Source organism: Hippopotamus amphibius, chromosome 12, assembly GCF_030028045.1.
Source record: "Hippopotamus amphibius kiboko isolate mHipAmp2 chromosome 12, mHipAmp2.hap2, whole genome shotgun sequence".
NCBI lineage: Eukaryota > Metazoa > Chordata > Mammalia > Artiodactyla > Hippopotamidae > Hippopotamus > Hippopotamus amphibius.
In genome coordinates, this window is record NC_080197.1 from 81,849,401 (window position 1) to 81,876,408 (window position 27,008).

At 46.4% G+C, this 27,008-nt stretch overlaps 1 protein-coding gene across 1 annotated transcript; it reads left to right on the forward strand.

Annotated features, from left to right (window-relative positions):
- The first annotated feature begins 681 nt into the window (after positions 1 to 681).
- USP18 (ubiquitin specific peptidase 18) lies at positions 682 to 24,829 on the forward strand. The gene is made up of 11 exons (XM_057702949.1): positions 682 to 820; positions 9,166 to 9,272; positions 10,427 to 10,523; positions 11,608 to 11,753; positions 16,831 to 16,910; positions 17,165 to 17,311; positions 17,662 to 17,757; positions 18,194 to 18,361; positions 22,599 to 22,730; positions 23,206 to 23,255; positions 24,516 to 24,829. Exons 2-11 carry the CDS (start codon positions 9,269 to 9,271, stop codon positions 24,559 to 24,561), a joined length of 966 nt encoding a protein of 321 aa, XP_057558932.1. The 5' UTR covers positions 682 to 820; positions 9,166 to 9,268; the 3' UTR covers positions 24,562 to 24,829.
- The last annotated feature ends 2,179 nt before the right edge of the window (positions 24,830 to 27,008 follow it).

The following is a 27,008-nucleotide window of genomic DNA, read 5'->3' on the forward strand; positions in this document are numbered from 1 at the left end:
GGATAAAAATAGGGCCTACATAAGGAGACTGTTGCATAGATTGGATTCGGTTGAGAGGTTACAAGCGAGCCTAGCATTTCTCAGGCATCCAGTGTATGTTAGGTTCTAAACAGGGATAGGGAGTTCACTTTCTTTTCCGCAACTGCTGTGCGTCACCGCGGGTCCTCCCCTCTGAGCAGAACCGTAGGATAATGGCTTGGTACCCTTGTGCCGTATTTCATCGAATCTACAAGCCATTGATTTTACGATATGGAATTTACGGCTTGAAGTAAGAAAAAAAAGCTGCCCCACGTACTAAGAACTGCCAAACGATGATAAGATGCCTCCTAATTACTAGGGGATCTTAAAATATCCAGAGAAGTGCTCATGCTAGGAACCGCCGGCAAACCAGCGCGTATTGCAAGCGGCGCGCACGTTTACACGCGAAACCAGCTGCGGCTGCACAGGCTCCGCCCGCGGGGGCGGGACGCACGGCACCTGCGGTGCCTCCTCCGCTGAGTTTCGCTTTCCGTTCGCAGGAAACGAAAGCCCGGCGGCGGGGCGGGGACGGAGGCGGGGACGGGGGCGGGGACAGAGGCTTTGGCACAGAGGTGCCCGGCGCGCGGGCACAGAGGCGCGGGGACCGAGGCGCGGGAACGACGCCGGGACCGAGACTTGGGGACCGAGGTGGGGACAGACTGGTCCCCACGGGACCCTCCCGCTGCGCCCGCCTCGCCACCGCTGCCGCCGCCGCTGCCTGGAGGACCCGACGCGGTGGCTGAGTTTCCCCCGCATCTCACTTAGCAGCGCGAGTCTGACGCTTCGCTGCACTTGATGCAAGGTTGGTGCTGCTTTTGCGAGCTTTCTTTCCAGAGAAGACACAATGGGGCTCTGCTCAAATGCCAGGTGGATAACTATGGGATTTATTTGGGCTCAGCGAATTATAATGGTCTGTATTAGTTAATACGTAATTAGATCAATGAAATTTTCCCACGCTCGTATGTTTATTTGGAGTTTTTTTTTTTGCGAGACTTTTTAATTAAAGAAGAAATTGCAAAACTGTTGGAAGCTTGTAAAAAAAAATTCCCCCCAAATGCAGACAAATCTGTGAGGTAGAAACAAAGTTTCTTTTAATCCTCAACTCAGTATCATTTTTTGGGGTACCTTACCAGAACTTTTCATATGTACAAATTTAAAATTGTTCTGTAATTTGCTTTTTTCCACCGAACAGTATATTATGGACTTTTTTTCATGGCAAGACATATATGTCAACCTCATTTAACAAAATTGGTGAATAGTATGAAAGCTACATCATTTTATTAAAACGATTCGTGGACATTTAGGTTCTTTCCAGTTTTTACTGGTATGGATGATACAGCAGTATCATTTATACTCACAATCGTGTGAATATATGAGCATATTTGTGGAAAAGTCCTAGAAGTGGAATTGCTGGGTCAGTGGGCATACAAATTGAGAAGTTTGAAAGATTTTGTTAAATTGTGCAAATAAAGCTGCCTTAGTGTGAATCCCCCTCCTACTGCCTCCCTTTTTTCATGAAAGAAAGCTAAATTTAGACCTTTAAACCTAAAATTCTATGGTATGACCCCTGAAAATCTGAGTTCAAAGTGTTTTGAAAACTAAAGCAGAGCCTTTACCTTCCTGCTTAACAGCATTGAGGTAATTATACTTTGAAATTGTTCAAAAAAGGGGCAGATATTTAAAACATTTTTTTTTGGTGTTATATTGTGAGAGTGAGGTGGAGGGTTCAGACCTAGACATCTAGGTGGTCTAATGTGCTCATATGAATCGATGGGTCCTTGACTAGCACAGGTGAACAGCTCCATCTTGGTTTTTGGATCACTATCAAAGAACTAAAAAAAAAAAGCTTTTTATTTTTTCACTAATAAAAAATGTGTTGCACAGTTTGGGCACTTTTACACAATGATGGGCTTGCAAAGGGGAAAATGGGTTTCAGCTGGAGTGCTCTAATCTGTGTGCCAGCTTATTACCATTACTGGAGAAATACCCAACAAATGATTGAGGATGAGGTCTGAATCTGTTGCCATGATGGGCTGGATTTGGAAGACTGTGAGGTTTGTGTCACATTCCAGGCATGTTGATTTTGTTCCTCTTTGGGCATTTAAGGACGCAGTCAGTTTTCCTTGCAGAGAGTCTAGTGGTGTTTCCTACATCACGTCTTACGCTGTTTCTCTGAAGACTCTGGCTATAATGATGACCAGTCTAAGCCAGCTGTTTTCTGTCATTCATGTCGCCCATTTATTTTAAGGGTAAAAATTTTGGGAACGATGGGAGCTAAGTTAGTTTAGTTCCTTGGAATCAAAAATTTTGTTTAAATAATAGACTTTACTTTTCAGAGCAATTTTAGGTTCACGGCAAAATTGAGACAGTACAGAGAATTCCTATATGCCTCCAGCTCTCTGCCCACCCCCACAGCCTCCTCCACTATCAACAGTTTGTTATAATTTGTTGCAGTTGGTGAACCTACATCATTATCATCCAGAGTCTGTGCTTTATATTAGGGTTCATTGTTCTCTGCATTCTATGAGTTTTGACAAATGTTTAATGACATGTATCCACTCCTATAGTATCAGACAGAATAGTTTCACTGCCTTAAGAATCCTGTGTTGGAGCTCATTTTGGGGTCAGGGGTTGAGTTTGAAAATTCAGCTTCCTTGGAAAATATCCATTCTCTTTTCCCCATCACCATTGGCTTAGGTCGCTCTGTCTTTCCCCATCCTTCTCAGGTCTTTAAGTTTCACTTTCCTTCCTTTTTTGCCCCAGCCACGTGTCTCTCCTCTGTGATCAGCTATGAAGTTTCCTGCCTTTTTCTGTTGCCCTTTGGAATCTGGCCTGCCAGCCTGCCCAAATGATACCTCCACTGGGTTTTACTGTCGTATTTTCGAGGTCTTGGCAGAGAGCAGAATAATGTCTCTGGAAAATAGGTTGGTCCCTTTCTACGGTTTCATCAGATTTCCCTGATGTGGTCTCACAGTCCGATTTTTCCATTCACGGAATTGTCAACTGCCATCGTCTCTCTCTGTTTAACTTTCCTAGGCTGAGCCTTATAAGAGGAATGGCTGTTTATGACTATTTTATGAAAATATGAAAAGATTTATTTTTTACTTATGAAAAGAAATATTTACTAAGAAAAGAGATTATCTGAGCCATTTAACATCTGTTAATTATGCCACTTATATTTAGTTATTTCCCAACTTCAGATGTTCTCCTTTTAAGACTTCTCGTCCCTAATTCGTTACTGTTTTGGATATTGGAATAGGAACACCATTGCCAACAAAGGCTCCCTTAAAAGATATTAAATCTATGCCTTAAATGAATGATTGCTTATTTAAAATTACACATTAATTACAGGAAATTTGGAAATTGAGAGAAATAATCCAGAAAAAGGCAAAAATGATTTGTAATCCCACCAACTAGAGTTACCCTTAATGACACTTTTGATATATTTTGTCCCAGTCTTTTTTCTGTATGTGTATGTAGTTATGTGTTTCATAAAATTGTGTTCATACTATATAATTTGTAAAGCAAATAAAGAAAATAGGCTGTAAAAATGAATTTTGGTAGACAGTCTTTTACGTAGATGTTTGTATGTGTCTCTAATGATTTCTTGAAAGTAGAGGCCTAGGGTAGAATCAGTGTTAATCAGTAGTCTTTCAGCTGCAAATGACAGGAACCCATTTCAGACTCATTTTAAGAACAGCAGAGGGGACTGGGAGTGGCTGACAGTTGGAGGCTGGGTTGGATCCAGGGCTTCAGCTGGTGGCCTCAGAGTTCTGTCTCTTTCTCCATCTCTAGTTTCTGTTTCCTGTCGTTGGCTCTTTTCCTCCGCCGGTGGTTTTTCTTCCTGTGGTGGAAAGATGGTCTGATTTATGTTCTTCTGGCTTAAAACCGCTTCTAAGAGGCTGATTATGATCAGCCCTGATTGGGTTGCGTGACCATTGCTGAAACAGTGGGCCCTGCGTGGCCAGGCCTTTGAGCCAGGCAGTGGGTGCGGGCTCCACCCAGTCCTCATAGTCTGAAAGTGGAGATAGTTTTTGTAAAGAAAAGGTGAACCTGCTACCAAAAGGTGGGGCATTGGGCTGGCAGAAATGACACCATCCATTTGGGTCATTTTTGAGTTTGTGGTACATGTGGCCAAGTGGGCATCCAGGCTGGCAGTGGCAGTGTCCGCTCCCAGTGGCAGTGTGTGGATGAGAAGCTGGCAACTGCCGAGAAGCTGGCAGCTGCCTTGCAGCTGGACCAAAAGATCTCGCTCATCTACACTTGCACAAAAGACACCAAGAGATCTTCACTGGCGACTCCTTAGATAGAAATAAAGCAGCCAGAAATCATGCAGCTTTAGGGAGAGCAACACTGGAACTGAACGGAAAACAGTCTTCATGAAAAGACCTGAAGGTAGCTGGTCTGCAGTAAAACCTCTATGCCGGTGGTCAGCCCCCTGCAGCCTGAGCTTGGTCAGTGCTTGTCTAGAACAGCTTCTCAACCTTAATGTGTGTGTAGGTCACCTAGGAATCTTGTCAAAATGCAGATTCCAATCGTACCTTTTAAACAAACTTCAGGTGACGCTACTGCTGCTGGTCCAGAGACCTGCCTTTCTAGTGACAAGATGTTAGACTAGTGGTTGCCAATATTTTAGCAAAACAAACAAACAAAATTGAGGACCCAACCCCCTTCAGATAAGAATGATACTCTTAGTATCCATTAACTGAGAAAACACACTGAAAATTACTATGCATTCAGAGAAGCTTTTACACCTTTGGCAGGACACTGAAGGACTGAGTGTTAAACTCCATTATTTGGTTACAGTTGAAGCCGTCTGCCTCTCACCATTGCTTAAATGCACACCACTTACATCACTCACTGGGATTGAAGAACAGGAGGATCTTACAGCAGGTATTACATGAGACATATCTGGATTCTCAAGAAGACTTTTAGTGTGGTTACTTCCTTAGTAGTTTCCAGTGAACAAACTGCAGGTGCTAAGTTCTGCAAGCTACAGCATTAGGGCTGCTTTTCTCCTTTTTTTTTTTTTTTGGTGGCTGTTATTGTTTGAGTAGCCTTTTAAGCTCATAGTGTCTGCTATCCCATAGAGTTTGAACATCTCACATAAGTACGTGATGAGACTATTCCAAAATTTCTGATGAAGGATAATAAAACTGTCTCCCCATCTTTCTCCTCTGACCAAGATTTCTTGTTACATTCTTCTGTGCTGTAATCACCTCCTGAACACATACTGAAGGACGTGAACAAAAACACTGTATGCAGGACAGGCTACATAATTCGCAGGTCCCTTAGTAAAGTAAAAACGTGGGGCTCCTTGTTAAATAATTGTGAAGAGTTTCAAGACTGCAACAGGAAAACATGAAACCAAGCTCGGCTCTTCTGAGTGCAGGTCTGTGCAGCTATACAGGTTGTTACCCACCAAGCCAGCCCTGACTGTGTCTGTGATTCCCAGACCATTCACAGCCTTCATCTTGTTCATTCCACTGTTGATGACAACTGTATGGCATTGACATTTAAAAAAAAACCAACTGATTTTCCAATCTGTAAATATTTCTTCAATTCAGTTTGCAAGGAGAGAATCTGACCGAACTCACCATTAACCTACTGTGCTGTTTAAAAGAGGGTCTGGTTGTTTCTGCCTGTTCAGATGCCTGATGTACAAGTATTTGTCTTTTCTAAAAGTTAATTAAAATAAATTCTACAGCCGGAGTGCGGATAATTTTTGACTCACTCTCGTATCATTTAGACAACAGTTTTTAGCCTCCATAAGTAGACCAAACATCACAAAGAGCAGTGTGCTTGATCCATGTGTGTAGTCTGTGGTTTTTGAAGTTTGATTAGTGAGAACACACTGTGCTTTGGGTGTTTTGTGTCTTTTCAGATTTTTATTTTTTTATTTTATTTTATTTTTTAATTTTTTTGGGGGTACACCAAGTTCAATCATCTGTTTTTATACACATATCTCCGCATTCCCTCCCTTCCTTGACTCCCCCCTCCTCGAGTCCCCCCCACCCTCCCCGCCCCAGTCCTCTAAGGCATCTTCCATCCTCGAGTTGGACTCCCTTTGTTATACAACAACTTCCCACTGACTATCTATTTTACAGTTGGTAGTATATATATGTCTGTGCTACTCTCTCGTTTCCTCTCAGATTTTTTAAAAATATTCTTTATCACACCTGGATTGAATGATAGTTCATTATTGATTTTTTATAGATATGTGGAGTTTTTCCTCATGATACATGGTAAAGTTGACGTTTTGGTTTGAATCGATCTTCACAAGATGTGATGAATTCGCAAATAGGATTTTGTCTTGAAAGACTCATGGCTTAATTGGGATTAAGTATTAAAATTTAAATACAATTCTTAAAGATTATTTTGTTTAATATTATGAGAGGGCTGGCCTACCAAATAACTTTTCAAAGTGTGGAACTGCTACGGTCTAACTCTGTTATTCTAAATTACTTTTAAAATTTAATAAAGTTGTAAGTCAAGAAAGATATAATATTCTCTATAAACTATTAGCAAACATTCTCTCTTTACTATATGTAGTAATTTTCAATTTCTTTTTAAAAAGGTTTTAAAATAGTGCTGTGCATATAATTAATGGCCCAAACCATTCACTGTTGCAGCATCTTTCTTTTGCAGTGAAAATTATGCTTTTGTATCTCAGCATATAGTCCTTTGCACAATCTTCTCCACACGCTCCTCCCCTCATCACTGGGCTTTTTTGTGCAACACCTGCCCTGCCTCAAGGTGCCCCTTATTTTAAACCATACCCTTTCCTCTTTAATAAACTCAGATCCAGAGTCACTTTTTCCACAAAACCTGCCCTCGTGAACATCAGTGAACTTAGGTTACTTTATTTAACCACTGGGTCCTGAGAGGCCTCTCAGCCACTGGCTAGAGTACAAATGGGTGCATGATATTTAGCTACATATATTAAGAACCTTAATTAAACTTTGTACTCTGTGACCTTGTAATTATATTTCTAAGAATATCTCCTAGATATTTAAAGATTTTTTTTTTGATGTGGGCCATTTTTAAAGTCTTTATTGAATTTGTTACAGTATTGCTTCTGTTTTATATTTTGGTTTTTATGCCCCGAGGCATGTGGGATCTTAGCTCCCCTACCAGGGACTGGACCCACACCCCATGCATTGGAAGGTGAAGTCTTAACCACTGGACCACCAGGGAGGTCCCTCTCCTAAATTTTGATTTAGCATCTGGTTGTGTCTGAAGGCCACAGGTTTATTTGCCTGGGGACAGGGGAGCGAAGGGGGAAACAGCACAGGTTGTGCCCCAGCTTAGACCCAGGGTGGGTGGGGGCAGGCCTTAGCCCTGGGGAGAGACGGCTGCCAGCAAAGCTGAAGAACTCAGTGAGTGAAAAGGCACAAGGCAGGGGGAGGATGGAAGTGGATCCTGCTTCTACGTGAAGCTCCGCTTGTAGATACGAGGGAACCTTTGTGCGTGGATTGCTGTGTTGGGTAGTGCCCTGCAGACACCAGAGGGCACTCTGGGTCACTGGGTTAGGGTACGATGCTTGTGACCTTGTTCAAAGACACGAGAGACTCCTCCTGAGAGTCCAAAACATACCTGGGGATAATGTACAGGTGGCTTCAGTCTGTGTTGCCAGGAAGACATGGGTTCTGGTTAACATGACCTCATTTAACAGCTGCAGTTTTATTGTTTCCATGACCTTTGGTTTGCCTGAGGGAAAATCAAATAGGTAGAGAAAGGTTTTATACCTAAAAATGTTTACTGTAGTTTTTTTTTTTTTTTTTTTTTTTTTTTAGTAATTGTAAAAAACTGAAAACAACCAGAATTTTCCACAGTGTTTTGTTGCTATATCAGGCATCATTGTGAAATAGTTGATAATATTTCCCTTTCACATTATAACATTTTTCCATTTCACATTATAACAAGAATTTTCCCAAGTCATTCTATGCTCTTTATAAAATTTTTTGGATGCCTGATATAGCAACAAAATGTTGTGGAATATTTTATTACAGGCCTCCCTCAATTGCCTGTGCCCATGGAAGGCAAAAAGGAGAAAGCCCAGGTCAGAAAAGAACGTGTGATAAAGTCTATATAAATGAATATATATATGGACGTGGTGTTTGGGTTCCCAAGGACATTTTCCAGTCAGTCCTGGCTGAGCCTCAGCATTTCTTGGTGGAGCCCGTTGCGAAGAAGGGTGTATACTCTGTGTGTGTGTGTGTGTGTGTGTGTGTGTGTGTGTTTTGTTTGAGAAAACTCAGTAGACTCGAGGACCTGCTCTTGATCTGCTCCTCCGCTGACCGGGCAGTCCTGGCTGAGCTGTGCATGGGGAAGATTTGCTGGGGAGCACCCGTGGGAAGGACACCCCGGGGAGGGTGAACACAGCAGGGTGGGCAAAGGGAGGACTTATTTGTGGCAGAGGCCTCAGCTGATGCTAAGGGGAGCACAGGGGCTGGGTGACCCTTCAGAGCTACTGCACCTTCAGGCAGGGGGTAAGGCCCTTAGGCCCTCTCATTGTCCAGACTCTGGATAGGGACTGGGCCAGCGTCCTTCACTGGGGTGAATTCTGGAGGGGGCCTCACCTGGGGGCTGTTGGCCACCACCGCCCATCAGCCTGGGGAAGGACTTCTGTCTTGCCAGTCTGAGTGCGCACCACCTTCCGCTGCAGGCAGACACAGCTGTTCCCCACACCAGTTATTTGAACGGCCCTGTGCACAACACGCAGGGGGCATCGAGAGCAACTGCCCCCACCCCCAACCGAGGAGCCAGACAGGCTTCCTTGGGTCCAGCGTGGGGACAGCAAGGAGAGGGCTTTGAGCTGCCTTCAGGTGGTGGAGCTGACACCCCCAGGGATGGTTGGGCCTGGCAGTGAGGAGCAGGGAGGCTCAGGTGTCTGATCCGGACCCCTTGGTGAACGTCGAGCCATTTGCCAGAAAAGAGAGCCTGGGGGAGAGGCTGGGGCCATGGGTCCCCATGAGGGGATAGTGGGAACAAGGGACTGAGAGGATGGTGTCTCGCCCTAGAGCTTTGTGGGCAAGTCTCTCCAGACATCGATCTCCCCCCAAGACGGGCTCTTGGGAATCAGAACGGGTCACGTGGATGTGCCTCCCCTTCTCTCATCCTTTCCTCCTCCGCGTGTTTTCACAGAGGTCCGGCCAAGGCTGGCTTATGAGAGCTCTTCGCGGAAGTGAGGTCGTGCTGTCCTGAAGACGCCCTGCCGCTGCCGCCAGGGATCTCGGAGTGACCGCTGATGGGTACGGTGCCGGGTCCCCAGGCTGGTCTTGTCCGTCCCAGCATCTCTCAGCATTAGGGCAGTGTTTCTGCCTGTTTGCAGGAGGATGAGGGCAGCAATGGGAAGAGGCAGAGGGAACCCCGAGCCCGGGCTGCCCACGGGGCTGAGGCGCCCCAGGCTTCTCTCTTGACTGTGGCAACGCTTTGCTCGTCCGCTGGACCCTGAAGCCGTGGAGCTTTGCGGTTGACGATTCCTGCTCTCTCGTCCCTCCACTTCTGCATCTGAAACGGGGGCGACCGTGCTCCTGAGCACACAGGGTCATTGGGAAGACGAGTGAGATTGCTGTGGAAGCTGCTTTAGTCCTGCGCTTGGCATGTCCTGGCCCCCAGCCCCCCCCCCCCACCCCCGGCTGTTAGTGTGTCTGGTGACAGGGAGGGAAACCTGTGGTTCCTGCTGACCCCGGATTCTTGTGTTCTGGCTGCCCCAGCTGGAACACCAGAGCCCTTTCCCCAGGAATGCTGAGATGAGTGGACTCCCTCCGCCTTAAATTACGCACCTTGTGGGGTCTGCTGGGCCTAAGGTTGGGTGGGAAGGGTGGTTGGTTGCTGGTGGGTCAGGGAAATGCTACCTTTTGGTTTTCTCACATCCTCATAAATCCCTGGTGGCTTCCAGCCTCTCAGGGTGAGTTTAGATGAGGTGGCTCTCCCCCAGAGCTTTCTTCTGATTTCCTCCCACCACGTGGTAGGGCCTGGGCAGGAGCCTTTCCCCCCGGGGCCCAGAGTAGATTGCCTGGGAGATTACTCTTGCCCCTGACCCCGTAGATGCCCTTTGGGGACAGCTTAGGTGGGTGGGGCTCCTAGTTCTCCCTGATGTGCTGTCTGTAAGGTTTCTCTTCCTTTGCTCTCACTGTTGCTTGTGTTACCAGTATTACAGGTAATACACCCCCTGAGGTCTCTCTTTTCCTAACGGACTGTTAAAACTTCTGCTATTTCACTTTGCAGAAGCTCGTGTGTCTCTCTCCTTTCCAATTTGTTTCCAAGTTCCTCAGTGAATTCTTCGTGCCTCTGGGGGTACTTTATAGGATTTCACATCCTTAGCAGAGTCCAGAGAAACGTTTGGCGTTTGTTGAATCCCACGGCAGGCCTTCCCTCAGCATCTTCCCTCTGCATCTTGTAGGCCCAGTCGGTTTACACAACATTGGACAGACCTGCTGCCTTAACACCCTGATCCAGGTGTTTGTTATGAATGTGGAATTCACCAAGATATTGAAGAGGTAGGACTATTTTCAGGCAGATAAATGTGTGTATCATTTTATGTTTTCAATTATTCAGTTATTCACCGTGGTTTGGACTTTTAGAAGTCTTCTTCCAAAAGCTGCCAGAGAAAGGATCTTGTTTTGCACAGTCTGGACTGTACATTGTAATCATCTAAGACGTTTTTTAAAAAATGTAAATGCTGATCCCACCCCCAGATATTTGGTTTCATTTGGGGCCTAAGTGGGTGTCTAGGATGGGGCCCAAGCATTGGTACTTTTCAAAAGACTCTCCAGGTGATTCTAATGTATAGGTAGAGTGACAGCCACCAATTTGGTTAAAAGGAAGTTGGGACCATACCAGTGTCTAGTCAATGGGCAGGTCTATGAGTCTATTGATTTTTCTCAAAGGAAACCCCCCTCGCTGCCCCCTGCCCATATACACACTGTGAGAACCCTTCTTTCTTCTCAGCCGGTTCTGCAGAGAAATGCTGAGACTCGGCCAGGACTGACTGCAAATGTCCTCGGGAACCCAAACACCATGCCCATGTCTATATACTCATATACAGAAACTCTGTCACTCGTTCCTTTCTGCCCCGTGCTTGCTTCTTTTCCCTTTTCATGGGCATGGGCAGTTGAGAGATGCCTGTAAGGAAACAAATCATTCCCAGGATAGACTGACATGCCTTCATATGTCCTTCCCAGGACCTAGGTCGTATTTGCCTTTTGCCTTTGGAGAGCTTCAGGCTGGCCATTTTTCAGTGGACCCAGGATCTACTGCACCTGCCCTTCGTTTTGGTGTGACTGTCATGCAGGGTGGGGAGGGGTGGGGCGGCAGTTGTGCTGATCCCCCCTCTCGAGAGGATACTCCCCTGTAGCTGATTTGCTAACATGGTAGTTCTCTACCTTGTCTGTACATTTAAATCATCTGGGAAACTTAAAAATTCTGATAACTGGGCTGCACCCCCAGCAGTTCTGGTGTCGTCAGTCTGCGGAGTGACCTGGGTGTGGAGATCTTTGAAAGTCTCCCCCGGGTGATTCTAGAGTGCACCTGGCATCGAGAGCCGTGGGGATAGGGAGGTCCACGGTTGTTCTCACTTGGCAGGATAATGGTACCAAGAGGAGCTGAGGAGCAGAGGAGAAGCGTCCCCTTCCAGCTACTCTTGCTGCTGGAGAAGATGCAGAACAGCCGGCAGAGAGCGGTGCAACCCACGGAGCTGGCCTGCTGCCTTCAGAAGCACAACATACCCTGTAAGGTGGTCTTCCTGCTCTGGCTCCTGGCCTGGTGCTCCAAGGGAGTGGGGAAGAGGGAAGGGGCAGGAGAGGAGAGGAGAGGAGGGGGACTGATGGTCAGTGAGTGGACAGGAGGGAAGCCCTGTATCGGAGGCATGAGTGTGGATCTGAAAGAAAGAGCCCCTGTCTTTCACATGCAGCATTGGTGTTATTTATGCACGTATTACTTTCATACACACTCTATTTCTGCCTCTCAGTGGAGTAAGTAAGCCTAAGAGTCTCCTCAAAGCTGATTCAGCTGCAGGTAAAGGATCCTAGGGAAACAGAATAAAGGATTCATAAGGAGAAACCATGCTCTACAAAGGAAACTCTCAAATAGCTTAGTTTTTTTTTTAAACAGCCTTAATGAGATATACGTCACACACTGTAAAATTCAATCATTTAAAAACATGCAATTCAGAGGTTTTTAGTATTTCACAGCATTGTGCAATTATCATCACAATCTAAATTTAGCAAATTTTCATCATCTCTCCCCCCCAAAGAAACCCCAGACCCATTATCAGTCACTTACCATTCCCCTTTGTTTTTTTCTAGGTTTTATACTTTTAGCTCTTACATTAGATCCATGTTTCATTTAGAGTTAAATTTTGTGAATGGTGTGAGATAGGAGTCCAACTTCATTCTTTTGCGTGTGGGCATCCAGCTGTTCCAGCACCATTTGCTGACAATCCCACTCTTTTCCCACTGAACTTATTCCATCTCTTCCCTTGTTACAGTGAGCATCCTTTCATTTCAGCTTGATGCACTCCGCTCAGCCGTCCTTGTAAAGCAGGTCTAGTGGTGATGCACACTCAGCGTTTCTTTGTCTGGGAAAGCCTTTGTCTCTCCTTCATTTCTGAAGGACAACGTTGCTGGATAAGGTTTTCTTTTTTTTTTAAAATAAATAAATAAATGAATTAATTTATTGGCTGTGTTGGGTCTTCGTTGCTGCACACGGGCTTTCTCTAGTTGCAGCGAGCAGGGGCTACTCTTTGTTGTGGTGGCTTCTGTTGTGGAGCACAGGCTCTACGTACGCAGGCTTCAGTAGTTGTGGCACCTGGGCTCAATATTTGTGACTCTCGGGCTTAGTTGCTTCACAGCATGTGGGATCCTCCTGGACCAGGGATTGAACCCGTGTCCCCTGCGTTGGCAGGTGGATTCTTAACCATTGCCACCAGGGAAGCCCTGGATAAAGTTTTCTTTATCAGCAGTTTTTCGTCTCATCACTTTGAATATATCACCCCACTTTCCCATGGCCTGTAAAATTTGTGCTGAGAAATGTGCTGATAGCCTTATGGGGGTTCCCTTGTAGGTGATAAGCTTCCTTTCTCTTACTGCTTTTAAGATTTCTCTTTGTCTTTGACCTTTGACAGTATTATGATGTGTCTTGGAGAATATCTATTTGAGTGGAATATATTTGAGGACCAGTTTGCTTCATGAACTTCAGTGTCTAAATCCCTCCCCAGATGTGGGAAGTCCCAGCCACGATTTCTTCAGATGAGTTTTCGGCCCCCTTTCCCCTCTCTTCTTCTGGGACTCTGTTGAAGTGGAGGTTGTTTCTCTTAATGACGTCCCATAGACTTTCTTCAGTTCTTCTCAATCTTTTTGCTCATGTGACTGGATAATTTCCAGTGACCTGCCTTCTAGTTCACTGATTTCTTCTGCTTAGTCCAATCTGCTCTTTAAGCTCTCTGTTGAATTCTTTAGTTCAGTATACTTTAGATCCAAAATTACTGTTTGTCTCTTTTTTATGTTTTCTTTTTTAATATTTATTTGGCTGCATCTGGTCTTAGTTGTGGCATGCGGGATCTTTCTTTGCGGCATGTGGGCTTCTTTCTCTAGTTGTGGCATGTGGGCTTAGCTGCCCTGCAGCATGTGGGATCTTAGTTCCATGACCAGGGATGGAACCTGACTCCCCTGCATTGGAAGGTGAATTCTTAACCACTGGACCACCAAGGAGGTCCCCTGTTTTATGTTTTCTGTCTCTGTCAAATTTCTGTTTTTCTTGTATTGTTTTCCTGGTTTATTTAAGTTGTTTATCTGTGTTTTCTGGTAGCTGTCTGAGCATCTGTAGAACAATTATTTAGAATTATTTTTCAGGCATTGGGTATCTCTGTTTCTTTGGCATCAGTTACTGGAAATTTACTGTTTCCCTTTGGTGGTATCATGTTTCCCCAAATGTTCCTGATCCCTGTAGATTTGTGCAGGGAACTTTGTGCACTGACTCTGCTAAGAAGGCCCTTCACCTGCACGGGGGTGTGCTGTGTTCCAGGTCTGGTGGTGTGGGCTTGTGATGGCTCTGGGTCTGGAGGGTGTGATATCTCATTGGCTCAGACTGCTGGGGTCCACGACCCTGATAACTGTGTGATCCTTGGAGAGAGCTGCTGGGGGTCTGAAGTAGCTGCAAGGGCTGTGAGGTGGTATATTATTGTGGTTTTGATTTGTATTTTCCCTGATGATTAGTGATACTGAGCATCTTTTCATGTGCTTATTGCCATTTGTATGTCTTCTTTGGAAAAAATATCTATTCCAGTTCTTTGCTCATTTTTGAATTGGGTTATTTTTGTTGAGTGTAAAAGTTCTATATATTCTGAATGTTAATCCCTTATCAGATGTATTATTTGCAAATATATTCTCTCATTCTGTGTGCTTCTTACTTTGTGAATAGTGTCTTTTGATGCATAAATTTTTAAAATTTTCATGAAGTCTAATTTTTCTATTTTTTTCTTTTGTTATCTGTGCCTTTGCTATCACATCCAAGGAGTCATTGCCAAATCCAAGGTCATGTACTTTTCTCCTGTGTGTTCTTCTAAGCATTTTAGTGTTTAAGGTCTTACATTTAGGTCCTTGATTTGTTTTGAATTAATTTTTGTATATGGAGTTAAAAGGGTTCAACTTCATTTCTTTGCATGTGGATGTCCAGTTTTCCCAGCATCATTTGTTGAAGACACTCTCCTTTCCCCACTGTATACCCTTGGCTCCCTTGTCAAAAATTATTGGACCGTACATGTGAGAATTCATTTCTGGACTCTTTGTTCTATTGCATTAATCTGTATGTCTGTCCTTATGCCAGTACCACACTGTTTTGGTTACTGTAGCTGTGTAGTAAGTTTAGAAATGAGGAAGTGTGAGTACTCCAGTTTGCTATTTTTTTTCAGAATTGTTTTGACAGTTTTGGGTCCCTTGAGATTCTCTATGAATTTTGGAATGAGTTTTTCTGTTTCAGCAAATATCTTATTGGGATTTTGTTAGGGGTTGCATTGAATGTGTAGACTGCTTTGAATAGCATTGACTTTTAAATAATATTGTCTTCTAGTCCATGAACATGGAATGTGTTTCCATTTATTTATGTCTTATTTAATTTCTTTCAGCAGTGTTTTGTAGTTTTCATAATACAAGTCTTTTACCAATTTGGTTAATTCCTAAGTATTTTATTGTTTTTGAAGCTGTTATAGTTGGATTTGTTTATGTGATTTCATTTTCACAGTGTTTATTGTTCAAGTATGTATCCAAATACAATTGACTTTTGTGTGTTGACTTTATATCATATTTTTTATTTCATTTATTAGATCTAAAAGCTTTTTTTTTTTTTTGTGGAGTCTTTTAACATATGAGATTGTATCATCTGCAAACAGATGATTTTACTTCTCTCTTTCCAGTTTGGATGCCTTTTATTTCTTTTCTTATCTAATTGCTCTGACTAGAACGTCCAGCATATGTTGAATAGAAGTGGTGAATGCAGGCATCCTGCTTTTACAGAGACCCTGAGACATTGTCCCAGTTGTATGTCACCTTTCTTTAGCTTTCCATAGCAGTTTGTACACCTGGGGAATTTTTCTTATTCTTCTTTGAGTTGTGAGTACATGGATACTGGTCTTCCACTGGACTGTAGGTATCTTGGGGACAGGAGCTTTCTCTGGCCTGTGCGATGCCTTGCATGTAGCAGGTGTGAAGGAAATTAAGGGTTGAGCAAGTGTCCCTTTATTTCTTAGATGAATCGGGACTCTTGGTTCTGGGATGGGCAGCTGAAGCAAGATGTCTCTACTTGGCAAGCCGATTTGACCCCCTTTATGTCCTGTGTTGGCTCTGTGGCAGGCAGCCTTCTGAAAATAATTCCTTTGGAGACTGCATCAGTGCAACCTGGTAGCAGCCTGCTTGTCTAAGTTTTGGGATGATTAGCTTGGAATTTGGATTAATTAACCATTCAACTAATACGTAAAGTTCAACTATTATGTGCCAGTTATTGAGCTGGTAAGGGAATTAGACTGACATTTGTATTTGCCTCCATGGAGCTGACAGTTTAGAGGAGAGACAGGCCAAAACAAAATAAAACCCCAAAGCATTAAGTACAACTTGTGATAGGTATCACGAAGGAAATGGTGTTGAGATAGCAGATATGAATATTGTGTACGTTTTAGTACACCCTCCTTTTCTCGCAATGTCTTTGTGTCTTGGTAACGTGGATTCATTCACCCCTGTGCACCGCTTGTAGCCTGCCATTTACGTACATAACGTGTGTCGAATTCATGGCTTGTTCCTGCCTCCTCTCAGCCAGAACCCTCTAACACTGAGAAGGTTCTTTCCCTTCTTGTTCTCCTGGACACCTCTGGGGAAGACCTAGGTCAGGTATTAGTGTTGGGAAACTGCTGAATTTTTAGGGGAGTGAATAAAGAAAATACAGAGAGGCGTAGAGAAGTGAGTGGCCATAGGAGTCCAGTTGAAGGCCTGTCAGGGACGTAGGAGGGAATCCACCGCTGACTATTGGTTTTATCTGGCTGGGTACTCCAGTGGAGGCCTGTAGGGGTGGGTGGCAAATCAGAGGAGAGAAAACTTGTGTGATGCAGTGGGACTGGACTTTCAGTTTTAAGAGTTCTCACAATCAACACCAAGCTTATCTTTCATTTTTATCACCTGACATCCCATGGAAACTTAGCCTGAAAGCGGGGAAAGACAACGTGCATCTAGGTAGCCAGGGCGGGAGGGCGTGACGAGGGCAGGAGGGCTTGAGGAGTGTCCCCGGGTCCCCACCCTAGACTTTGCTTTCCTCTTTGGCCAGTGTTTGTCCAGCACGATGCTGCGCAGCTCTACCTCACAGTCTGGAACCTGATTAAGGACCAGATCACAGATGTGGACTTGGTAAGTCCCGGAACGAGAGAGTGCAGAGGGTGAGGGTGCTGTCCGTGTGATGTGTAGAGAGGAGACGCACGTAAAATGCTTGTCGCGACTCCACCGTGTGGTTGCTGTGATTTCTCTGCGCCTTTGTGAGCAGAGCGGAGAGCAGTTTCTGTGTTTGGAGCTCCTTGTGGTGGCTCCAACTTCTGGAAATTGTCCGGACCTGCTCATTCACGGCTTTCTGAGCATCCCCCCCGCACTGCCCCCCGCCCTTGCAGGTAGCGAGGCTGCAGGCCCTCTACACCATCGGCGTGAAGGAGTCCTTCGTTTGCCTTGGATGTACTGTGGAGACAGAAAGAACCAGCAGCATGCTGACCCTCCCCCTCTCTCTTTTTGACATGGACTCAAAGCCCCTGAAAACACTGGTGAGGGGTCCTCGTGGGGAGTTTGCTGTTCCCGCGCAGCCGAGCGAGGCTGGTGCCCCCTCGCTTCTTTAATCTACCCTTGGCTTTTAAAAAATCATTTCTGTTTCCTTTGCATGGCTCTGCCTAAGTTCTCCTTTGATTCGCAAAAAAAAAGTTTCCTCTCCTACTTCCCTTTCTCCTCACTGCTTCCTCCAACAAGTAGGTCCTTTCTGAGACCCTGGCACATTCTGGGTGGGATGTTAAGGGGACCTGGGAAAACTCAGAAGAAAAGCTTCATTAACCCTGTCTGCAGGGTGAGGCGTTGCACCCCAGTTGGAAATAACCCTGCCCCCCTTGTTCTCCTGGGACAGGAGGACGCCCTCCGCTGTTTCTTCCAGCCCACGGAGCTATCCAGAGAGGACAGGTGCTTCTGTGGGAACTGCGGGAGGAAGACCTGCTGGAAGCAGGTACTCACTCCCAAACTGGGTGCTCCCCCAGACCGTCTGGGGTTCCCCTTGGGGGCCTCCCGCTGCAGGGGAGAGTCCTATCAGGCGGGGATCTGGGATCCTGGGGCTTCTGACTTCCAGAGCTGTGGGGGCACTCTTCCCCGGACCCCATCCCTGATGGGGAGGCACAAGAGCGGGGGCTGTTTTCCCGTCAGGCCAGACTCACCTGGGAGTGGAGCAGACCCCGCAGGTCCCCTGGGTTCCTGGCGGAGCCCTGGGCTGCTCCAGCCTTCTGTGGGGGACCCAGCGGATTCAGCAGGAGGGGCCCTTACTGTGTGATTCCATCCCACTCCCTTCTTTTTGGGAAGAAGAGCATGCCGTTGGTCCCGGTGTGCCTCAGCATCGACCTGTTCCGAGTGCCTGGGACTCGTCTCCATGGTGCCTTTGCTTTTTCCAGGTCTTGATGCTGACCCACCTGCCCCGGACGCTGACCATCCATCTCATGCGTTTCTCCATCAAAAATCTGCGAACAGAAAAAATCTGCCACTCGCTGTATTTCCCCCAGAACTTGGATCTATATAAGCTCCTCGAGGTGGAGGGGGAGCCCTACGCTGCTGAGGCGCAGGTGAGAGCCCCTCACGCCCCTTCCACCCCCATCGGAACCACCGCCTTTTTTTTGTCTCCCTCCCCTGAGCTGATTGGCGGCAAGCTCACCAGAGATGCATTTTGGGCATCATTCTGTCCTCTAGTGGCCGAGCTCAGGACAAGAGGGAGAAGCACGTGCCAACGGCTGGTGTGATTCATAGAAACGCATTCATACATTCAAGAAACACTTTTCAAGCAAGGAGTTTAATGATGGGAACCCGAGTCTTCTAGAAGAACAGCGATGGGCTGTTCGCCTCATGTCACCACCAATGTTCGCTGTTGGCAGTTGCATTTCTTTTAAGATTTAAAAGACTTTATTTCTTTTTTAAAAATATTTACTTATTTATTATTTATTTACTTGGCTGCTCCAGGTCTTAGTTGAGGCATGTAGGATCTTCGTTGCAGCATATGGGCTCTTAGTTGTGGCATGCTGGCTCTTAGTTGCGGCATGCATGTGGGATCTAGTTCCCTGACCAGGGATTGAACCCGGGCCCCCTGCATGGGGAGTGTGGAGTCTTAGCCATTGGACCACCAGGGAAGTCCCCAAAATACTTTTATTTCTAATGATTGGAATTGTACTCATCTACCCCACAGCACTGAGGAAAGGGACGCATAAGTCAGAGCCTCCCTCTTAAATAGGATGTGCCGTGCTTACGTAGCCACAGGTAACCACTGCATCCTGGGCTCTAAATAGAGCCCCAGCCTCACTTTCTTCTTCAGACAGCTTGTGCTCACCTTGCGGATAACAAGAAGATAGCCAGCACATTGGGCCAAATTGATTCAGAGTGAAGTTGGATTCAGTTGTCTTCAGCTAATAAATTGTGGGGCGATTCTGAGAAAAAAGTGACATAAGTGCCTTCCTCCGTAGGTTTAAAATGCTACATTTATTCCCGTATATACACGGGTCCTTTTTCAGACTGTCTGTTTTGTTCCCCTGGAATGTTTACTATTCATGGTCTTGAACCATTGTTATTTTATTTTATCTTAATCTATTTTTTGTTTTTAAAATATTTATTTATTTATTTGGCCGCACTGAGTCTTAGTTGCAGCACAGGGGATCTTCAGTTGTGGCATGCAAGCTCTTAGTTGCGGCATGTGTGTGGGATCTAGTTCCCTGATCAGGGATCGAACCCGGGCCCGCTGCATTCGGAGCATGGGAGTCTTAACCACTGCGCCACCAGGCAAGCCCCAGAACCACGGTTTTTTAAAACTTGAGGGGTGACAGCCTGTCATAGTGGCTCCTATTATGGCATGGCTTCCTTCCCTGTTTGGGGCACGTCTGTTTCATAGGATTCTCAATTTCTTTCCTTCTAGTTGCCTTGTTTCCACTTGCACAGCCTACCTAACGAAATATATCTTAAATTTCTTGAAAAGACTTGTGAGGAATTATGTAACGAGTCCCCACAGCCACCAACAGCTTAAACAGTTGTTCAAACTCATGGCGAGTCTTGCTTTACCTGCACCCCACCCTCTTATTTCTCCAAGCCTCTACTGGATTATTTTGAAGCAAATCCCAGACACCATACGTGGTGTCTTTGTAAGTATTTCATTATGTCTCTCGGAAAAATAAGCACTCTTTTTCTAAACTTGACCAGTTCTGTCTCATGATTCCTTAATATCCTCTAATAACCAGTCAATATTTAGATTTCCCTGACTGTCCTATAAGTTGATTGCTTTGTTTGAATCTAGAGCCAAAGAAAGTCTACACTCGCTATATTTGCTTGTTTGTTTCTTCCTTCCCTCCCTCTGCTCCTCCCTCCTTCCCCCTTGCCTTTCTTTCTTCTTCCTTTTTTTTTTGGCTGTGTTGGTTCTTTGTTGTTGCGTGCAGTCCTTCTTTAGTTGCAGCGGGGGCTACTCTTTGTTGCAGTGCACGGGCTTCTCATTGCGGTGGCTTCTCTTATTGTGGAGCACAGGCTTTAGGCACTTGGGCTTCAATAGTTGTGGTGCATGGGCTCAGTAGCTGTGGCTCGAGGGCTCTAAGCGCAGGCTTATTAGTTGTGGCACACGGGCTTAGTTGCTCCGCAGCATGTGGGATCTTCCTGGACCAGGGATCGAACCCACGTCCCCTGCATTGGCAGGTGGATTCTTAACCACTGCACCACCAGGGAAGTCCCTCTTTCTTCTTAAGGTTAAGTGTCTTTGATGTTTCCCTTCCTTTTCTTTTCCTTGAAGTTTATTTGGTTGAAGGTTTTTTTTTGTATGTGTATCCAGAATTGGCTGGCAGGTCTTATTTGACATATTCCTCTCTCCCTTGTATTTCTTGTAAACTGACAGTTAGATCCAGAGACTGCCCTAAATTTAAAAATTCAGCGTAACATCCCCATGTGAGAATAGAGAATGATTTGAGCCCTCCGTTTTGGGGGACTGAGCTCCGTTTGTACTACTTTCATCCTCTTCCCTTCCCCATCCTGTTTCAGTGTCTCAGGTGAGGGACGTTATTTGACTGTGTTGAGAAGAAAAAAAAAAAGTATACTTTTCCTGCCTCTTGCTCACAACCAGTGGAAACACTCTCTCTTGCCACTATTCCCTTTTCACAGAGAACTCTCTCTTATCTTGAATTTCTGAGATTTGAGGGAGTACAGTGACTGACTGCCAAACCTAGTGAATACTTCCTGCTGTTTCCCTCACTTGATCTTTTTGTGATAGTCTGTTATTGAGCCTATTCTTCAAAACCTCCTGCCCTACTCTAGGCCTCTCTCCTGGCTTTCCTTCTCCATTGCTGGATCCTCTCCTGCCCATTTTTATTGGTATTTAGTTTTAATTACATTCCTTTTTCTTCCCATTTGAAAAAAGTGTTTTATTTATTTATTTGGCCGTCAGGGGTCTTTGTTGCGGCGGCGTGGGGATCTTTCGTGGCGGCACGTGGATCTATTCCCTGACCGGGGGTGGAGCCTGGGCCGCCTCCGTTGGGAGCGGAGTCTCAACCACTGTGCCACCCGGGAAGCCCCATTCCTCCCATTTTTTTGAAGGTCATCTCATTAATTCTCATGGTTTCAGTCCCCTCAAACGGAAGACTTCCAATCCCTGTCTCCTGCTCAGGTCTCACTCTTGGTCTCCAAACTGGTGTGTCCACCTCCTACCTCGTGTTGTCCCACGGTCCCCGAATTCACTGTCTTCATCCGCAGACGCCTCTGTTCTGTGTGTAACTGTATAGCAACATCTTGCTAATTTCCAAGCCCCAAACCTGGGGTTCATCCCCATGGTGCGCCCTACCTGCTCCCCCACCACATATCCATCCGCTGCAAAGTAACTTATTATTTTTTCTTAACTTTGCGCACATCTGTCCGCTCATCTCTCCGTTCGCCCTCACTTCCTCAGTACAGGGGCGGAGAGCTTGGACTCAGGACCTAGGGCAGGCCCGGGTTGAGGTCCCGCCTCTGCTCTTTATAAGCTCCCACGCTTGTGTAAATGACTCTACTCCCTGAGCTCAGATTCCTGTCTGCGGAATAGGCTTTACGCCCCATTTACAGGTTTACTGTGGACATGAAATGTAATAATGCATGTGAAGACGTAGCCACATGCTGACATTTAGCTGGTGATTGTTATGTTAACAACGCTTATTATCATGTGGTGGCTGCTCCTGGCCGTGACGGCCCAGCTCTCACCGCTTCTTCCTCCCGCCCTTGTGGTTCCCTAACGTGTCCCCTTGGCTCTGCCTCCCTTGAACTCGCAGCCCATTTTCCAAACCACATTATTTCAGTGTTTCTCAAACACAGGTCTGAAGATGTTGCTTCCCTGTGTAAAGCTCGGGATAAAGTTCTGATTCCTCACTTGGCCTTTGTGGACTCGAATCCCATGGCTCCCGGCACCCCCGACCCCGTTTCTGGGGTGCGCTGTTCTGTTCCTGCCCGACCTCCGTGGTTCCCAGGCCACACCCCATCACGCCTGTGCCAGTGATGCCCGTTCAGAAGCAGTTCAAGCACGTCTTCTCTGGGGAGCTTTCCTCAGCGGGTCGTTCCTGCTCTTTTTTGGGGCAAGAGTGGTTCTTCCCAGATTTACCTGTAAATACATCTGGTGTAAAACATGGCATTACAGCTCTGGCATGATCAGCTGTGGGAGTCTTACCGTCAAAGATGGTTTCCTAGTGCCCTGGAAGCACCAGTGCCTGGCAGAGAAAGGCACTGAATAAGCAAAGGCGTGATGAAATACTGTTTCCTTCTCGACGAGGGTCAGAAGAGGAGGGATGACGGGGGTCCCTTTGTTCTTCTGTCCTTCAGCGTGGGGGACTCTATGAACTCTTTGCTGTGATTGCCCACGTGGGGATGGCTGACTTCGGTCACTACTGTGCCTACATCCGGAATTCTGTGGATGGAAAATGGTTCTGCTGCAACGACTCCAATGTTTGTTGGGTGAGAAACATCCTCCAATGTTGCCCCTTTTCCTGGGTTCCTCACCTCTAACAAGTTCTGAGCCAGGACTAGATGGGCCCTCAAGGCCCAGACACACTGTGGTCCTGTGCTCTGTGAGTGCGGCCTTTGGTGGGGTTTGAAGCCCTTTTCTGCATGGAGATCCTGTCTGGTTTACAGCTCTGCTACGGTCCACTTAGCTCAGTGTCTGGGTTTCTGGGACTCTAGGTCCCATGCCCTGTAGCCTCATGCTCTGGGGGAAACTCCTGGAAAGCAGGAAGAGTTAGAAACCTTGGCTCGGCGTTTAAACAGAGGGCCAGTGTACTAAAGAGACTTCATACGTATGTGTGGCGCTGGCCACTAGGTGATCCACGTCATGGGAGTAACTGGGGTGGGTGTGTCTGGGTGAGTGAGGGAGGGCAGCTGGCAGCACCCTCCCTCTCTGGCCACTTCACTTTGTCTGTCTGTGTCCTTCCAGGTGTCCTGGGAAGATGTCCAGTGTACCTATGGCAATCACAGCTACCGCTGGTGAGAGACATGCTGGGGTGGTGGGGTCCCGGCAAGCTCGCCCAGGGTGCTTGACGCTCTGGGCAGCTCTCACGGACTCCGCTGCCGCTCGCCTTTGGCTGGCCGCCCCCATGAACACTGCTCAGCCTCATCTTTTAGTACCACCTGCTGCACTGCCCTGCCCGCAGCTTAGACTCCAACAGGACTGAAGTATGAGTGGCTCCCAAACGCCATACTGTCCGTGGCTTTGCGTGTGTGTTCCCGGCCTGTACTGCCTTCTCCTAATTTATCGCTGAGGCAAACCCCGTCTCGTGCTTCTGCTCGTGCCTGCCTGCTCTGTAAAGCCTTCCCGGCACCATCCAGGCAGGTTTGTAGGAGCTTCTCAGATGCTTTCCCTGCATCTGGAGCTCACCTCCTTTACAGCGAGGACCCCACTGCTCTGTAGTTGTCCGCTCACGTAACATTCTTTTGTGTTAACCGTGAACTCTTTGGAGACGAGGGTCACGCTTTTCCTCCTCCTCTGTCTGGTACAGTGGCTTGCATTTAGTAAATACCAATAAATACACTGTTCACAATCAGTAGGTACAGAGGAGAAGCTGGAGAGAAAAAAACTGGGTGAAGTTAGAGCAGAGACTTTGTCCGCTTTTCCTGCTGAGCTTCTGGGTTAGAGGTGACACAGCACACTAAGTGTGATGTGTGAGATGCCCCAGCTGCACAAGTAGGTCTTCACTGGGAAGCCCATGAATTTGGTGAAATTCGTGCTTGAAATCCTCCACCCCACCTTGTACTTTTCACCTTCTCTTCCTTTCCTTCTAAGCATCTCCCTTAGATGCCCGCTCTTTGTCACCTTTTGGTTGTCAGTGATCCCCCATTATTTAGATCAGGGTTTGGCAGACTTTCTCTGTAAAAGGCCAGAGAGTGACTGATTCAGCTTCTTTGACATAGTCTCTGTAGCGACTCCTCAGCTCTTCCTCTGCAGCACAAAAGCAGCCACAGATGATACGTGAGTGAGTAAGCGTGGCTTTGTTCCAGTTACACTTATTTGCAAAAACAGGGTTGGATCTGGCTTATGGGCTCATAGTTTGTCAACCCTATTGAGATGTTAACTAATAGCTTAATAGTAGTTATTTTCCCAGATTACGAGTTTTGTCCCCTCTGAAATGATGGATATGAAGACTTCATCCAATAACTTGGAAAGTTTTCTGACGGGTGTCCTATGATGTATTAATTAACTATGAATGTTTCATTTCTGTGATGCTGTTACAATTATTTTCTTTCTAGGAGGGAAACTGCATATCTCCTGGTCTACATGAAGATTGAATCCTAATGGATGTACCGTAAACCTTTAGATACCTACAGAGTATCATTTTCCTTTTCTGTTCCTGGATCTGCAGACTCTTTTAAGAGATTCTGTGGAACTTCCCTGGTGGTGCAGTGGTTAAGAATCTGCCTGCCAATGCAGGAGACACAGGTTCGAGCCCTGGTCCAGGAAGATTCCCGCATGCCGCGGAGCAATAAGCCCGTGCGCCATAACTACTGAGCCTGCTGCGCTCTAGGGCCTGAGAGTCACAACTAGAGAAAGCCCGTGTGCAGCAATGCAGCCAATAAATAAATAAATACAATAAATAAATTTATATATATATAAAAGATTCTACAATGAGGAGGGGCACCGTTTTCAAACTGTTTAATTAAACTTTATTTATAATCGGTGATTATCACAATATGTAACAGTGACCCTCCTCAGGTCTGGATCTGTCAGAATGGATACTTCCACTAGTGGACCCTGGCCCCGTGGCTGGGTCAGGTCCAGAGGCCTCCTGCTGTCCAAGGCAGTGACCCTTGAGTTGGGAGATTGCGGCATCCAGGTGCTCCCAGGGGAGTAGGGACAGGCCAGCACTGGTAGTGGGAGGCTGTCGAGTGGCAAGGGGCCGTGATAGGGAACTATTTCAATATTTTACATCCAATGTGACTGTACTGGTAGGTACTGGCTGTGTATCATTTCTGTTCATAATTTAAAAAAATTTTAGAACCTGTGTCAATTATAGAAAACTCAAGTACTCTGTGTTATTCACTTATTTGACAAATATGTATCGATCACCTACTGTCCGTGAGATGGTGTACCAGACAGAATGATGGATAAAGTTCTTTCTCTCGAAAGCAGTTTTTAGTTTAATAGGGGTTAATTAACATACATAAGATACTGAGGGTTCATGCTATAGGAATTCAAAGGAAAGTGGAATTGCTCCTGTTGTGGGGCCATGGGAGGAGCCTGAAGGCTGCAGAGGGCCTTAGAGTGAGGACAGTCAGTTCCCAGGCAGAAGCATACCCAGTGGTGTGGTTGAAAGGGCAAGGCTCAAGGTTCAAAGATCATCCACACACCTGGATGGGAGCGAGGTGGGGCTCAGAAGGTAGATGGTCTTATCTGGGCTCAGAAGTGTGGGTTTAACTTAATAAGCAATGAGGACCTTTTTTTTTTTTTTTGGAAAGAGTTCAAAAAGGAAAGGCACAATTAGTGGTGTTTTCATAAAATGGATTTGGTGACTTGGGTTAGAAACAGGAACGTTCCTGTTCTCGATGTCCGTGATGCAGAAGTCGCAGAAGTTTCTCGTGGAGAAGTTGTGTGCTGGGTCTGGGTCCCGTTTCTGTGGAGCTCCACCTCACAACTGGCGTGAGAATGATACCACCATCAAGAGCAACAGAAATGCCTCAGAACAAGGGGGCTCTTCTCTGCCACATTCTGGCCCTGTAGCCCCAGTCCTGTGTGGACACGCCTCCCTCCCCGGAGCAGGGGACCACCGAATGGCCATAGTCACCAGTCACTGAGCGTGAGACTGGTCCCACCTCATCCTGCTGCTTGCAGGTTATAATAACAAGACCCTATCCAGAGACATTATATCCAGTACATGGTGTTTTTGGTGATTCCTCTCACTTACATTTTATTCCTCTTCGCAAACGTTATATGACAGTTGGGGCTGGGTGCTCAGGAAGCCTTGATTTACTAGAAAAAACTGGCAGTTCTTAGAAAACAAGGACAGGAATTAAGGCATCCAGACAGACGTCTTCAATGAGCAGAGTGGAGACAGCGTTGTCTCCTGCTGCTTCATCCCAGAGCAAAGCCACCCACACATCCACAAGGGACCCACCTGATCCCCAGACCAGAGTGCCATGACACCCATTGTGCGGAAGGGCCTGGAATCTGCTGTTCTCATCACTGTCCATCAGCTTCATGAAGCAAACACCACGAGCTGCCTTTCACTTGCACAGGCACCTGAACAAGAACACTTGTGCTCACAGGAACACAGATGCCAGATGCCCACTTCTGGTCCCAACTGCTCCTGAGCTGATGTGTTTTCAAGGCTTGGAAACCCTGGGTACACTGCTTTTTGCCCTATAATCCCCCCACTACATCCCTCAGCAAGCTCCCCACCTGGACAACTCCAACTCCTCCTCCACAACAGGTTGTGATACCCTCTCCTCCAGGCAGCCTCCCTTGCCTTCCCTTCACCCTCTTTTATATTCATTTCCTGCTAAAATGATCACAATGGGTTCAGGTGCTGCTGCTGCTGTGTTTGTCTCCCCTGCCATGAGGTGGGTTTGTGGAAGCAGGGTTCATGGCGGATTCACACCCAGTACCTCTGGCCCCTCAGCATGGGCCCTGGCACATAGAGGGCTTAGAGCAGGGTGTCCAAAATACATGCGGTAACTACCTGGTCTCTGTCTTCACGAGCCTCATAGTTTAGTGAAAGAGACCTAATGACAAGGTGAATTCAAAGT

Bases quoted from the DNA above. Each gene is read 5' to 3' on its own strand.
- USP18 (XM_057702949.1), top strand. The intron at 11,754-16,830 runs GTAAGGTGGTCT...CTCTTTGGCCAG, and splicing joins TCAGAAGCACAACATACCCT to TGTTTGTCCAGCACGATGCT. The intron at 23,256-24,515 runs GTGAGAGACATG...TTTTCTTTCTAG, and splicing joins GGCAATCACAGCTACCGCTG to GAGGGAAACTGCATATCTCC.